Source organism: Lepidochelys kempii, chromosome 2 (assembly GCF_965140265.1).
Source record: "Lepidochelys kempii isolate rLepKem1 chromosome 2, rLepKem1.hap2, whole genome shotgun sequence".
Classification (NCBI taxonomy): domain Eukaryota; kingdom Metazoa; phylum Chordata; order Testudines; family Cheloniidae; genus Lepidochelys; species Lepidochelys kempii.
The window spans coordinates 32711539-32727765 of NC_133257.1; the positions used below are offsets into that span (position 1 = coordinate 32711539).

The following is a 16227-nucleotide window of genomic DNA, read 5'->3' on the forward strand; positions in this document are numbered from 1 at the left end:
TTGGACGCGTCTTTCCCCCCAAAATACTTCCCAAAACCTTGCACCCCACTTCCTGGACAAGGTTTGGTAAAAAGCCTCACCAATTTGCCTAGGTGACTACAGACCCAGACCCTTGGATCTTAAGAACAATGAACAATCCTCCCAACACTTACACCCCCCCTTTCCTGGGAAATGTTGGATAAAAAGCCTCACCAATTTGCATAGGTGACCACAGACCCAAACCCTTGGATCTGAGAACAATGAAAAAGCATTCAGTTTTCTTACAAGAAGACTTCTAATAAAAATAGAAGTAAATAGAAATAAAGAAATCCCCCCTGTAAAATCAGGATGGTAGATACCTTACAGGGTAATTAGATTCAAAACATAGAGAACCCCTCTAGGCAAAACCTTAAGTTACAAAAAAGATACACAGACAGAAATAGTTATTCTATTCAGCACAGTTCTTTTCTCAGCCATTTAAAGAAATCATAATCTAACACGTACCTAGCTACATTACTTACTAAAAGTTCTAAGACTCCATTCCTGGTCTATCCCCAGCAAAGACAGAATATAGACAGACACACAGACCCTTTGTTTCTCTCCCTCCTCCCAGCTTTTGAAAGTATCTTGTCTCTTCATTGGTCATTTTGGTCAGGTGCCAGCAAGGTTACCTTTAGCTTCTTAACCCTTTACAGGTGAGAGGAGCTTTCCCCTGGCCAGGAGGGATTTCAAAGGGGTTTATCCTTCCCTTTATATTTATGACACCAACTTTAACATGTCTGAAGACTTATCAGGTCCTCCTTCAGTCTTTTTTTTCCCCTCACTAAACATATCCAGTTTTTAAAAACTCATTAGGTCAGGATAACATCTCTTTGATAAAGCTTCATTTCACAAACACTTCTAGAGTGCCATTTGGCACTAGCTGTCTTTAATTTATCTTTAAGTGCTAACTATTGTAAAATATTCAATTAATATGAACTAAAAATAAGAAAAAGGCTTACTGATTCCAATCATCACTGGTATGTTTTTTTTTTCTCTCTCCATTTTTGATACTTTAAGAAAATCCTCTGAAAGCTTGTGGAATGGGACAGTAACTTATTCACTGCAGAGAAGCTGAAATCCATTGTACAATTCTGCAAAGCCACATGATTTGGGCTGCTGTGGGGTTGCTATTGTTAAGTTGCAAGTATCAACAGCTATGAAAAGGCATGCTTACATAGTCATTTTATAAAGGTTTTATATAAGAATATGACAGGATTTTTTCCATTAACTTTCTCGGTATAGACTGTGCCCTGGTCTGAAACCTAATGTCATATGGTGATGTGTGATTCTTTGTTGCTACTTTATCAATGACTTTTGTAGGAGTGGGCAGATTAAAACACCTCATCCAGAGAAGTGGCCCTGCTAAACTACCCAGGGAAAAAAGTGCTGAGAGATCTTAAGGACTGAGGAGTTCTGGTAGGTTTTTTTTTTGTTTGTTTGTTTTGAGGATTGGATGGATGATAGTATTTTTCAAGGTGAGTGGTAGATTTGCTCCTCTGAAGGAGGTGTTGGTAACTTCCATTAGCCGTGAATAGTTTGATATTTATTAGCCAAGAGGGACGTTCAGTAGACTCCTTCAGCTTCAGTGAGTGTGTTGAGGCCATATACCATCAAATAGTGGCATGGTGGCTAATGCGGTCAACTCTGGTTCAGAGTTTTCTGCCTTTTAGTGGCTGGTGATTTGACCCAGTGGCTGGATTATGAAGTCCAGATTGCCAGGCGGAATAACCCTGCTGGCTGTGGTTTTGCAACTGTGATGGAGGTAGAGTAGACACTTTTTTCTTTCCTTATTATGGTGGTGTACTTCTGTCAGAAACCTTTATGCTCTTGAATGGATTTGGAGTGAGTTTCTCACAACTGATGTTCACACCTGCTGCCTATGTGCTTCATCTGCTGAAGTTTCATGGTGATTTCCTCAGCATGTGTGGGGGAGGGACAGTGTAGAGCCAAGGCACATAGGAAACAAATATTTAATAATTAGTTCATCAATCTAGCAGAGAAAGGTATAACATAATCCAATGCCTGCAAGTTGAAGCTAGACAAATTTTGATTGGAAATAAGGCATACGTTTTTAACAGTGAAAGTAATTAACCACTGGAACAACTTACCAAGGGTCTTGGTCTATTCTCCTTCATTGACAATTTTTAAATCAAACTTGGCTCTTTTTCTAAAATATATGATCTAGGAATTATTTTGGGGTGGTTATTCAGGAGATCAGACAAGATGATCACAATGGTCCCTTCTGGCCTTGTAATTTATGAAAAGCCTCTAGATGTCACCTGCATCTATTTTTGTTTTGACTTTCTGATGGATATCATTACTTTGGAGTAACTACAAAAGGAAACTTTTTATTGCAGATTATGTGAATTGCAAAAATTAGGATATAATTTTTGGATTGTTAATCCTTCCCCTCCTCTAAAATCCACATTTAGAGGTGGTGATTGTCAGCTTCCGAATATAATATTATCTTTAATGTTAAATATATTCTTACCTTCCAACCCCATATTTGTCCTTTAGTTTGGAGATTTCTCTAATTAAGAAAGATGAAGGACCCATGTGGCCAGAGCTGATAGTGGGTGACTCACGAGGAGAATTAATCATGGACTCTTCCCAGTGTTCTGCGGTAGCTGAACGTCTGATGCATCTTACCTCTGAAGAAATGGTAAGAAATTAAAATTAAAAATAACAGTTGAAAATCCTCATAGAGATGCTCAAGTTGTACCTTCTTGGGGAGCCAGGCTCTCCTTTCCCTGACATTATGTAGTCAGTCAGGTCATTTAGGATTCTAACTACTAACATTTCTCTTCTGGTCAGTTATAAGTATCAAACCATAGTGGCACCAAGTATCTTTTTAATAATTTTTCATAATCGCTACATACAATATGAGGTTTAAATTATAATGTAATCCACACACAGTCTGCATTCAACTGACATACTGTTTGCTCAACAAAGCACACAAGGATGATTGAGTGTGGTGTGTTGTGTGTTTGTTTTCCTACTGTAGTTAGTTGTTGGGTGCGTGTGTTCTTTCAGTATGCTGTCCCAGCTCTGCGCAGATAGCTGACACAACAGACCTCGATCAAACTGCCCAATAAAACCACTGACTCATTTCATTTTATTATCGATGAAGCACTGTCCTAGTGTTCCGGAAACTTTACAGGACCACTAACACATGTATGCCTGTAACAATGGACCAGCTCAATGAATGGTGGGACTTTCCATCCCCCGCCTCGTCTGGATGGAGACACAACCTCTGTGACTCTTCTTTTATACACTGATACCATCAAGTTATGTACTGTCCCTCCGAGGTGGTTAATTACCACTGTTTACCTTGTACATTTTGGGTTGATTAAAACATCTCTATTCATCACCCCATCAACCGACTCTTATCTTTAACAGGGGGTCAGTGTGTCCTTGTGTTATCTTTCAGGGAGTGTGTTTACATGATAACTCTGTATCAGGGTGTTCTGGTACCACCCTTCTGGAATGTGTTTGCATGAGTGTCCTGTGCCTAGTACTACTTAGGAATGTGTGTGTTTTTGCAATGCCAGCCCTGTTCTTGCCAGGTTCTGTGAACTTGCAAGCAAGTATGTGTGTCAGCTGTGAATGGTGAGAGGTCCTGATCTTTTACCAGAACTGGTTTTGGGGAAGGATAGTATTATCTGGAATGGAGTATAGTAATCCTTACAAAGTCCATGAGCTTTAAGGGTGGCGCTGTGTTATTCTTCCTGCTTGTAGAATCAAAGGCGTTAGGGAGAACGTCTTTAAGGAAGTGATGATCAGGCAAGGACATGGACTCATATGATTTTTACGTTTTTGGTGCGTCTTCTGCACTGGAGATCTAGCCATGTCTGAGTGGGTGAGACAATTGCCTGCCTGAATGAGTCTCAGTGTAGCTACCATGGAGATGAGATTGTTATCTTACAACACTATATTGCAGGTCTGACTGTTTACAATGATGACTATTTAATACAATTTCTGCCCTGGGTGAATATTTTCTTGAAAGGCACTTTTGCCTCACTCCCACTGAGAGCGAATGGAGCCTTTTTTGGAAAGAGCAAAGTTGTCAGTCATAGAACACTGTCCATCATCCCTGCTGAAGACTTAAGTTTCAGTTTGAAAATTAATGGCAAAAAGTTCAGTAATCATAATTTTTAAAAAAATGTAGCCCTGGTATGAAATGTCAATGAGTTTTAACTATATGAGAAATTTGAAAGGTCTTAATTATTCTATTATGAAGATTGTTCATGACCAAAATTTGTCTGACAGAGTGGTAAATTTCTTAAAGAGCTCATTTTAAAATTAATTGTAACTCCTAAATTGATTAATACATTTACTTGCAAATTCTCAGAAAATTCATTCAGTACTGAAAGTGCTGTAACTTTGGGGATTGTAAGGTGAATTTTTCATATATAACTAAGTAACTGAATCCCTGCTTTAAGTGCAAATCTCAACGCTCTCAATTATGGAACAGCAAGTGGCATTTTCATAATTAATTATTCCACTGTTTAAAATATAACACAAAATATATTAAAAGAACAACAAGGCTGCAAATTCAAGCACTCAAAAGGTAGAAAATGCTATGCGTATACAACCTAAATTTGACCCCCTCATGAAAATGCATATTGATACAGACTTTTCAATTACATGATCACATACTATTTTTTTCACAGGCCCCCTGCTTCACTTAGTACACAGGATAGACAGTGTTTATTTGAATGGTCAGAAGGTGAAGCATGAAGTAGAACCGGTCTATTAGGTGTAACCTTAGACTGCACACTGAGTTACCATGCCCACCTGAAGAAGGCAGCAGCTAAAATTAAGACAGGTAACAATCTTCTTAGCAAACTGGCAGGTTCGTCATGGGGGTGCTCGTGCTCCAACTTTGCAGACGTCAGCTCTTGCCACCTCGTATTCGGTGGTAGAGTACTGCGTACCAGTTTGGAGTTGATTGTCACACACCGAACTGGCGGATACGCAGTTACATGTTGCCAAGCGTATCATCTCTGGCACCCTGCGTCTCCGGCACTCCACTCCCGTGGCTTCCAGTTCTGAGCAATATTGTTCCTCCTCATATCAGACGAGAGGTTGCCACTGGCAAGTTATTGGAGAAAGTACGTGCCAACTCAAGCCAGCCACTGCACAATGACCTTTTTAAACCACCAACTACATGTTTGCTCTCACGTCACCCATTATTGTCTCATCCACCCCGCCAGGACATTAGGGCGGAAACACTTTGGCAAGAGGAATGGATAAGTGTTATAATCCCCAACCAGTCCCTTGTCGCCGACTCCACAATTTGCCCACCTGATTTTGACCTGCCCCGTCGCCAGTGGTCCCGGTTGAACAGGTTCTGGACCAGGCAAGGTTTCTGTGCAGCCAACCAGTATCGTTGGGGCCTTTGTGACAGCCCGTTGTGTAGCTGCAGCGCAACACAGACGATGACCCACATTGTCGATGAATGCCTGCTGACTAGGTTCAGCAGTGGCTTAGAAGAACTGCATCACGCCACTGAAGATGCCATCGCTTGGCTAAACGACTATGCACATGCTAAATAAAAATAGTTACACAGCAGCTATTCAGTATTGTGTGGCCCTATGCTTTATTTAGTGCACACTATTCAAACCCTGATCTGAAGACAGAATTATTGCTTTCCTTATGGTTTATCTGTGGTGCTCATCACTATAGAATCCAAATGCTTCACAAACATTAATGACTTTATTTTCATCACTCTCCTGTGAGGTGAGGAGGGTGGTATTATCTCCAGTTGACAAAGGAAAACTCAGGCACAAAGATTAAGGTCAAAAATTTCCACTAGCTTTGTGTATCCAAATTGAAATGCGTAGGACATGATTTTTCAGAGAATTTAGCGTTGTATAGCGCTTTGTGTTCAAAGCACAGCTCCCATTGACTTCAGTTGGATTACTAGGATTTGAGAGGCTCGAGCATGCTCAGTGAGGATGGAACCTTTGGAGATTTTAGCTGTTAAGCTCTAGCAAGTCTCTACTGAGCATGTGCACACTGATTTTTTTTTCCAAAGGTTTATAACTTGGCCAAATTTTTCATAGAGAGGGGAAAAAGCTCATCCCTGACAGGTTACCCTCCTACCAAATTTTGAGTCCCTGCTATAAAGCATGGGAGAGCTAGATCTTTTCAGAGGTCACCAGAATTTTGTAACAGGGGTAAAAGAACATATTTTTCCCCCTCGCCTCATTGTTGGAAACAGCTGGACCCTTTTTGCTGAGAAGTTCCAGAAGAATCAGTCTGAGGCAGACAACAGCATGGATAATTTCAACCTAAGTGGTTAAAGTTTGGGAAAGCTATAAACCACTAAAAACAGGGTTTTTTAGTGAGAAGTGTTGGGCAACTTTAATAGTCAGTGCAACCATCCCCACCTTTAATAATCTGCAGTATATACTGCAATACTGTGGAGAATTACTGGGTTGAGAATTATGTAGGTTTTAAAATATATTATGGTCATGTAAATATAACCGGTAGAGTATATAGAAACTCCAGGCCAAATTAAACTTTGGCGTAACTTGACCTTATGAATGTTGCATCAAGGATTAGTTTGGCCCATGAATACATCAAAATAATAAGTGAAATTCCAACCAGTATGATTTAAATTCTTGTTTTTAATAAATTAGAGTATCCCCTACATTTTCCTTTCTGGGGAAATTGTACATAGTTTAATATTGATTGAGTGTAAATGACATTTAAAAAGAAAACTGAAAAGATAAGCTTAACTCACATTTATATGTTTCAGAGTAACAGCCGTGTTAGTCTGTATTCGCAAAAAGAAAAGGTGTACTTGTGGCACCTTAGAGAAGCTTCATATAAATTGGTTAGTCTCTAAGGTGCCACAAGTATTCCTTTTCTTTTCACATTTATATGAAGCTTTCTCTTTTTTTTTTTTTTTTTTTTTTTTTTTACTGTCCTGAAAGTCCTATTTAAAACAAAAACAAAAAACCTGTCATTTTAACTGCTGCTTGGACTTAATTAGAAAGTGATATCTGATATAAAATCTGAGAAATATGACTCCCTGTGGATCCTGATGTATGAAGTTTTGGATTAATCTTTTTTTCCACCCCTTCAGATGGGGTTAAAGAGAAAAGAATTGGTCTTTTGGTCATTAAGTCACAGTTAGTGACTTGTGATGTAATTTTTTAGTTTGTTTTTTTTTTTCTTCCCAAAAAGTCTATCTCTGGGATAGGTTTTTTTGGGGGGGGAGGGAGAGGGTCTTCCAGTGTTTAAGCTGTAGCTTGAATTAGCTAAGTAATTCACCTTATTTAACAAATCTCTTAAGCACGTGGTAAAATATTTTTTTGAGCTTGGATTTTTATAGCTATAAATGCATTATATAAGGCTTGATCCTGCTCAGTGCCCTCAACTCCTATTCATGTCAGTGCTGATAACCTAGTAGGTGATGTAAAGTAACCAGAGGACATTTTATTAAAATCATTATTTAATTTTGCAGGTCAAATACTGTGGTTTGTAGGTGATATGATTCAATATTTGGGTGTGTTTACAGGTAATCTTAAATTATACACCTGTTTTATTAGTGAATCAGGAGTGTTAAAATTTTATATTTACAAACAATGGATTTGGCTACTGAGATAAACAAAAATGCTAATTAATTTTAAGATTTAAAAGGCATAAACTGCCTTTTTTAAGCTAAAACCTGAATGAAGATTAGTATTTTATTTTAAAACTAGTTTGTGTTGAAATGATGCTGAACTACAAAGTAACAATTTATCAAAAATACCATTGCAATTGTCAGATTTTTAAAATATTTTAGAAAATCCAATAAAATATATTTTTCTAACCTGCACAATACTTTGATTCTAATCCTTCAATCTCAAACGAAGGCTCATTGTCACTCATTTGCATCTGTTTGCTAACGAATAAATTTTGTGGTAGAATAAATTGAAGTGCTCCAGGAGAGAGTGTGTTCTAATAAAAATTTTAGAATACAGGGTTGTGTTTTATTATGAACTTTGAAAATGGACCTATAGCAATATTGTGCTTGGTAGACATGGCATGTTCTTAATCCGGTCTTTTAAAAAATTGTTTTAAGATTAATGGGATGCGGACCTGATTTTAAGAAAGACTGTCAAGAATTAATGTCCTGGAGCAGATGCTTGAGAACTAGATGTAACTGTTTTTCAGACTAAAACAACAGCTAGTCTAAGGGCTTGTCTATACTATCCGCTAGATCAGCAGGGAGCATTCGATCCAGCAGGGGTCAATACGATACGCAATAAATCAACCGCTGAGTGTTCTCCCGTCGACTCCGGTACTCCACCAGAACGAGAAGCGCAAGCGGAGTCAACGGGAGAGCGTCAGCTGTCAACTTACCGCAGTAAAGACACCGTGGTAAGTAGATCGAAGTGTGTTGACTTCAGCTACACTATTCATGAAGCTGAAGTTGTGTATCTTCGATCGACCCCGTGCAGTAATGTAGACAAGCCCTAATTCTGCACCTCACTTTGACTGTGAGCTCTTCATCTTCTAAGCAAAGCAGGTACCAATTATGAAGAGAGAAAAGGGAGAAAGGTGCTGTTTACTTGCAATGTACCCTTTACCAACTCATCCTAAAAGGAAGTAGCTTTAATTGAGGTATCCAAAAACTTAACATAAATCATCCAAAAACTTGAATGAAAAAGTTATAGAATATCATAGAATATCAGGGTTGGAAGGGACCTCAGGAGGTCATCTAGTCCAACCCCCTGCTCAAAGCAGGACCAATCCCCAGTTAAAACATCCCAGCCAGGGCTTTGTCAAGCCTGACCTTAAAAACTTCTAAGGAAGGAGATTCTACCATCTCCCTAGGTAACACATTCCAGTGCTTCACCACCCTCCTAGTGAAAAAGTTTTTCCTAATATCCAACCTAAACCTCCCCCACTGCAACTTGAGACCATTTCTCCTTGTCCTGTCATCTTCTACCACTGAGAATAGTCTAGAACCATCCTCTTTGGAACCACTTCTCAGGTAGTTGAAAGCAGCTATCAAATCCCCCCTCATTCTTCTGTTCTGCAGACTAAACAATCCCAGTTCCCTCAGCCTCTCCTCATAAGTCATGTGTTCCAGACTCCTAATCATTTTTGTTGCCCTTCGGTGGACTCTCTCCAATTTTTCCACATCCTTCTTGTAGCGTGGGGCCCAAAACTGGACACACTACTCCAGATGAGGCCTCACCAATGTCGAATAGAGGGGAACGATCATGTCCCTCGATCTGCTGGCTATGCCCCCTACTTATACATCCCAAAATGCTATTGGCCTTCTTGGCAACAAGGGCACACTGTTGACTCATATCGAGCTTCTCGTCCACTGTCACCCCTAGGTCCTTTTCCGCAGAACTGCTGCCTAGCCATTCGGTCCCTAGTCTGTAGCGGTGCATTGGATTCTTCCGTCCTAAGTGCAGGACCCTGCACTTATCCTTGTTCTAACAGGCATCTGTGAAATTGAAGAACTCTAAAGCAGCTCAACCAGTTAACTTGTGCTTTGGGTTGTTTCCTTCTTTAGTGAGGGCGGCTAAACATGGCAAGATTGAAATTTCTAGCATAAACTGCTTTTCTGTTGTTCAGGTTCAAAAATTCCAATCTATAGGCAAAATGCAAGAAGGAGACAATAAATACAAAGCGCAAACAAATTCACTTTGGTCAAACTTCAAAAAACACACACACTCACACATGTGTATCACACCTTATAATTTTGAAGGCTTCTGTTAGAAAGTGAATTTGAACTAAGTTTCTTCTCCACTAAGAAACTCAACTTCCCTTAGAAGAAACCTTTCCTCATAACAATCATCTCCTTCTCCCCCACTCCCGCCCCCCAAAAAGTCAGGCTGCCCTCTGTTTCCTCCATCCAGATGTTTGTAAAAATTGTCTGTACTATGACTAGCTGTGATTTTAGACTAATACCTTTGACCAAAGTTCCACTCTTCTGATTCCTAGAAATTAGAGATGGAAAATACTGTAGCTTAACAGTAATAAATTCCCTTTCAGTGTACGACTGTTCTACAGTTGTAGATTGAGTAATTTATAAATGCCTAGCTGAAAGCAAGAGAGAAATTCTTGTGCTTTGTGAAGTCCAGTTTATTAAAGTGATTTTAAAAAAAGGGCTTGGTTATCTGCTTCCCTGAGTGCATCTCCCTTAGCACATATCCACTACATACTGTGCTCTCAATTTTTGTTCGCTTTCTGCCTTGAGAAATATCAGCCAGAGGCCAGGTGTTTATCCTTTTCCATTATCAGAAAGATAAGAGAGCTATAAATCTTATGTCAATTTTAAGTGATTACTAAAAATGCTGAGAGGAGGTTTGTGTTTGGAAGATAAACAGGAGCTACTACACAGTGAGTCAGCCCATCACTTTCTGGCATTTGTGCTAGGTTTAAAACTGAAGGTAAAAAATACCTGTCTTGCTGAGATGACACTTTACTATGCAGTCAATCTAATAAGTGTGGGGGAAGCATGGCAACTGGTAAAAGGTATAGACAATCGAAAGGGCCTAAAAATTATTCATTACACCCACAAGTGAACAAAGTCAAAATAGGTTTCAGAGTAACAGCCATGTTAGTCTGTATTCGCAAAAAGAAAAGGAGTACTTATGGCACCTTAGAGACTAACCAATTTATTTGAGCATGAGCCTTCGTGAGCTACAGCGCTGTAGCTCACGAAAGCTCATGCTCAAATAAATTGGTTAGTCTCTAAGGTGCCACAAGTACTCCTTTTCTTTTTGCGAAAGTCAAAATAGAAACACTCCTTTTGTGAGTATTCTTTTGTCAGTATCTTAAGCAAATGAAAAGGCTCTACAACTTCAACCCCGATGAATGCAAAATTAACATACACACATGAATCTAGGAGTACAGCTGTGCTATGGCAAGTAACATAACCATTAGCTGAAGGGATGACTTTAGTTTGAAATACCTAGTTTGGAACCATATTCATCCCTGATTTAAATCCATTGACTTAAATTTGGCCCTGGATAAACTGAAACCCTGATTCTCATTCCAGCATGGTTCCCAGCCCTTTATTCCAGAGCAGGTACCAGGTACAGTAGCTAAATTGATTACCATGAAGTTTACTTTGAGTTTTTTGGAAGAGACCTTTTAAATGGAAGTTTTATTTGATATACATGGACATTAAAGATTGCATGGCACTTTCCTTAAGAGAAGGGAATTGTCAAGGTATTCTCAACAAAAAGTTCCCTTTCCAACACTGTTTCACGTTGTGTTGCATACCAGTTATCTACTGCCTTCCACCCCAGAAGTGGCTGCTTTTCTGGTAGATAAGTAAACACATGAAATTCTTTTGGATCATTGAGTATGAAAGAAGCTGCAGAACTGTAAATTGTTATATAAATCATTGCTGTTGATCTGTAAAGCTTCATTATAGTTTAGTATAATATTGTGTACCAGGTACTCCAGATTTTCAGTTCATTTCATTGTTTTCTGATTTCAGCATCCAAACCCTGACAAAGAAAATCCTCCTTGTAACGCACAGGAATTGGAGGAATGTGATATTTTTCTTGAAGACAGCACAAGCTTATGCAGATTTGATGGTAACACCTTGAAAATCACTCATGTGGTAAGTGAAATATGAAATCCAGTTATACTTACCCAAGTAGCTCCCGTTCAAGATTTTTAAGTAAAGAAGTATGATTTCTGTTTTCTGTGGTGAGAAGTCTAAAAAACCATGCCAGACACTCAGCTGGTCATAAATTGGTGTAGCTTCACTGAAATCTTGTAAATACTTTCTATAATGAAAAACCTCAGTAGTAGTTAGCTGCATATTTGCACAAATATATATGCTGTAGCAGTACACTTTTGCAAAAATTGAAAATCTCTCCCCATCACAGGTTTTAATTGATGATCCTTATACAAGCATGCTATCTTGGAATTCTACGTTTTTCCAAGTATATATTCCAGTCGGTGCTCCATCATAGGATGTGTGCATGCCTGTGCAATTGCAGCCAGAGAGTGCAGTGTAGTGATCATAGGCCTGCAGAGAGCAATGCCTCATTCTCTGAATGAGAGGTTATGGGGAGGCATGAGCCTGCCATCACGCTGTTCTTTCTCAACTGCCTGTGGCTTGAGACAGAGTGTTCTATTGTATGCAGCTTCCTGCCTTCACTTTGTGAATTCTCTACGTTATTATTTATTTTAATAGTGTTTTCTGCATTCATTTGATACCTATTTATTTTATTTAACACTGGTGTGTTAGTAGAAGAGGGGCGGGGGGCTCCTTCCCCTCCACTTCTTGGATCTTTCAGCTCTAGCTCTGGAGAAGTCCTTATCCCCCCGAACACTGGTCTCTACATCATAGGCCACCTTGGTCCTGGTTGCTGCTTCATTTGCAGCTCTGGACATTAAAACTCTAAAGAAGAGGAAACCTATCACTTCAAACAAGGAAATGAAGAAAAGAGGTAGATTGCCCCATAAGACCCATTCTCAGGAGACCTCTCGTCCCGCTAGGGGTATTGTAGAAGCTCTGAGTGTGGTACTGAAGCCTTGGGACAGAGGCAAAACCTCATTTGGACATAGCTATCACCAGAGCAACTACTGAGGCAGCACCGTCTGACATCTTGCAGCACTGCAAGAGACACAGGTCTATCATCAGTGTCATGGTACCAGCATCTAAGCATACCTCTGAAAGAGGAGATGAGACTACAATTATCTCGATACCTCAACAACCTACATCTTGCCAATCAGAACCATCCCAAACTTCAAGTAAGGCTATCAGAGCCCTCCACCTCCTTCCCAGTTCCTTTTTTCAGAGAATCTCATTATCTCTCATGAACCCAGAGTCACCAATATGGAGAAGATCTACTCGTGTCATGTCCCCAGTACCTCTGAGAAAGTAGCAAGTTGAGACTTGCTTAAGTCTCCAGTCTTTGGTACCAGTTAGGACATTGGAAGCCACCCTGATCCTTAGCTCGGGAAAGATGTGTTGTACTCAGAGATTTCGGTATTGGGATCCATCCTGATACTATATTACTCTACCACCATAAGTCCCTTTCATGATGAGGATCTTAGGAAACCTACCAAACATCACAGGCCCAGACAGAGATTATCATTGGGTCCCTTCCCTTATCCCCCACTGTAGTGGGGTTACTAGGACACATGGGGCCACTATGGCGACCAACTCCATTGGCTGCCTAAGAGAAAGCACTGGCACTCACTGGTATCATACCGTCCACCAACACCTACAAACCGTTCTCCAGTACTGTGCACTTCTCCAGTACGGGGCGATATACAGGAGAAGCAAGAGTCTCTGGCTTAGGCGCTCTCATCTCCATCTGTAAAGTTCTCTTCATCTCGAGACAAGACAGTAATACCACCACCACTCTCCTATGCTGATGATTTTAAGACCTTCCAGAATGGCATGGAAAGGCTAGTGAACACTCTTCAAATTCCAGTAAAAGAAGTCCAAGAGTCAAAACATTCTTAGTCAACATCTGTCCCCAGGGAAAGGTCCCATTTATGTGCTTGCAACGAAAAGGCACTATATTAGATTCCAACCCACTCAAATATCAAGATCATTTTGGTACCATCCGCACGCTTTCACTAAGTTTCAGGAGCCCTTTAGGAGAAAGTCCAGTCCATAGAAATGGGGGCCTCCCACCCCTACTTCTACTCAATCAGCCACTCCCTCTAAAAGGCACTTTCGACACTTCAGTCGAGGGCATCAGGCAATCCGATCAGCTGTTGTGAAACTACCCCTCCTTTGGAGATAATCTATCATGCTACTTACTTGCCTAGGAGTACCTTCTGTTACCTGGGGTTCTTTCAACCCAAAGCTCTTGGTAACTTTTGCTCTGTGCGAGGTGGTGTCAGGAAATAATAAATCAGGGGAGACACGGCCGTCCGACCAATAGATGGCTGGCACAAACAGGACAACACGAGTGCTTTCACTTAAAGCTAAACTTTACTTAGTCTCAAGCACTTATACACACGTCCGCAACAGGTTAGTAAAACACCCCCAACCCTTGATAATTACCAAAGCTGAGTGTGGCTCTTGCATGGCACAGCAGCAGCCCGTCTGCTAGTGGGGAACACAAGATGCATCCAGAGGGAGAGTCCAGTCCTGAAGAGTCCCACTACCTCAAACTTTTCCCCCTTATTTATACGTTGGTAATAGAATGACGTGTCCCTTAAAGAAAACTTGTTAAGTAAGCAGTTTCAGTGGTCAAGCGAGAGGTTCCTTCTGATTATCGATTAACCAGGTGTGGGTTTTTCCAGAGCTTGCAGCCTTGAGGCCCCAATAGACATTCCTGGGGCACATCCTGCTCTTGTAAAATGTATCAGCAACATCAACACAATTCTTATCAGGAAGGACTCAGGGTCAAGCTGCCCTCTCTGGCACCCAAAAACCCCCCTCCCCTCCTTTCTTGGTTAAGCTAAGCCTGCTGACTTGGCTGCTTTTAGCAATAAGCCATAGTGGTTTCAGGCACTTTCCTGGTTTGCCAAAGTCTCACTATACACTTACCTCAGATAAATGGATACTGGAGCTCATCAAAGTGGGTTACTCTATGTACTTTCATTTCATTCCTCCTCCTCACACCCCTTCCTGACTCTTTTCAGGGACACTCTGTTACAAGGAGCTACTAAAAAAAGTTCCTTCTCTCCTCCTGTTAGGAGCAATAGAATCAGTCCCACCAGAGTTCCTCAAAAGAGGGTTCTATTCCAGTTCCTTCCTTGTTCCCAAGAAAGGTGGAGGGTGGACACCAATCCTTGACCTCAAGAATTTGAACTGTGTCCTAGCACAACACTTCAGAATGATGACACTAGCTAACATAATTCCATCATTCAATCCAGGAGATTGATTTGTTGCCCTCCACCTACAGGAAAACTACTTTCATGTAGTCATCCACCTCTCCCATAAGTATTTCCTATGCTTCGTAATAGGGATTGATCACTATCAACATCAAATTCTCCCCCTTGGACTCTTCATGATCCCAAGGGTGTTCACAAAGGTACTCTCAGTGGTAGCGGCTCAGTCAGGAATATCTGTGTTCCCATATTTGGATGACTGACTTCTCAGTGGTCAGTCTCCTCAAGAGGTCCAGTTGGCAGCTCTGACCCATTGTGCCTGGGGCAGCCCTCACTGGAAATGCCAAGGTCAGGGCAGGCTGCAAAAGGGAGAGCAGATACTCCCAAGACTGGTGGGTAACACTGAAGTTAATCTCCTCAACCAGTCATAAACTGTGCTTCTGATCCCCCCACACTGGTTATCAAGAAACAAATATATGTATCATAGAGCCCCATTTATTGTATTTCAGTCTCCGGCTCCGAGTCAGCACCTAGGTCCAGTACAGTGAGAAGTTATTTTAAACTCTGCTCACATATACAAAATGTTCTTCTGACCCCAAAGGGTCAGCCCCATTACCGCATCAGTATGGGTTTGGATCTTACCCAAAATACCACACTGCCAGCCAATCCTTTAGTGTCTAAAACTAAAGATTTATTATAAAGGAAAAAAAAAACAAACAAGAAGAGATACATTAAATGGTAAAGCAGTCACATACATACAAATACTTCAAAGTCCATATATCAAGTTCCTAGCAGTATTGGTGAGTTTGCTGAAAGTCCCTCTGGAATACATCCATAGCTTGGATGGATCATTCAGTCCTTTGTTCAGAGTTTCAATTTGTAGTAAAGTTCCTCCAGAGGTAAGAAGCAGGACTGAAGACAAAATGGAGAAGATGCAGCTGCCTTTTATATTCTTTTACCCGCATGGCAAAAGAATATAACTGAACTGTTTGGGCAGTTCAAACAAAAAGAATATAACTGAACTGTTTGGGCAGTTCAAACAAAAAACTGCCCAGCACATGGCTTGGAGGCCTTAGAGTTCTGTCCATATGTATGTGAGTCATAAGGTGTATCTGCCTTCTCTCAATGGGTCACTTGTATAGCTGATGGTCCTTAATGGGCCATCAAGCAGACTAGGCAGAGCTGACACCTAAACTGTCTGGGGGGGACAGCCAGAAGCATAGCACAAGTTTGAACTACAGACATACATATTTATAACTCATAATACAAAGGTGATACAAATACATAAATGAGATTATCATATCTGGCAAGTTATAACATTTTTGCAAATATCTTACATGGCAAATCTGGCACAACTCATTGCAGTTTTATAATCTTCATAATATCCTCAAGTGTCCCCCAGAATCCACAGGGTCACAGAAACATCCAGAG

At 40.5% G+C, this 16227-nt stretch overlaps 1 protein-coding gene across 3 annotated transcripts in view; it reads left to right on the forward strand.

The window, feature by feature from the left end:
• The window catches only part of NUDCD1 (NudC domain containing 1), a 149799-nt gene that overhangs the window by 106323 nt on the left and 27249 nt on the right, over positions 1-16227 (forward strand). For all 3 annotated transcript variants that reach the window (XM_073330307.1, XM_073330308.1, XM_073330309.1), the window contains 2 exons: positions 2539-2683; positions 11486-11611. In XM_073330307.1, coding sequence (XP_073186408.1) covers positions 2539-2683; positions 11486-11611 — 271 coding nt within the window. The remainder of the gene's footprint in view (positions 1-2538; positions 2684-11485; positions 11612-16227) is intronic.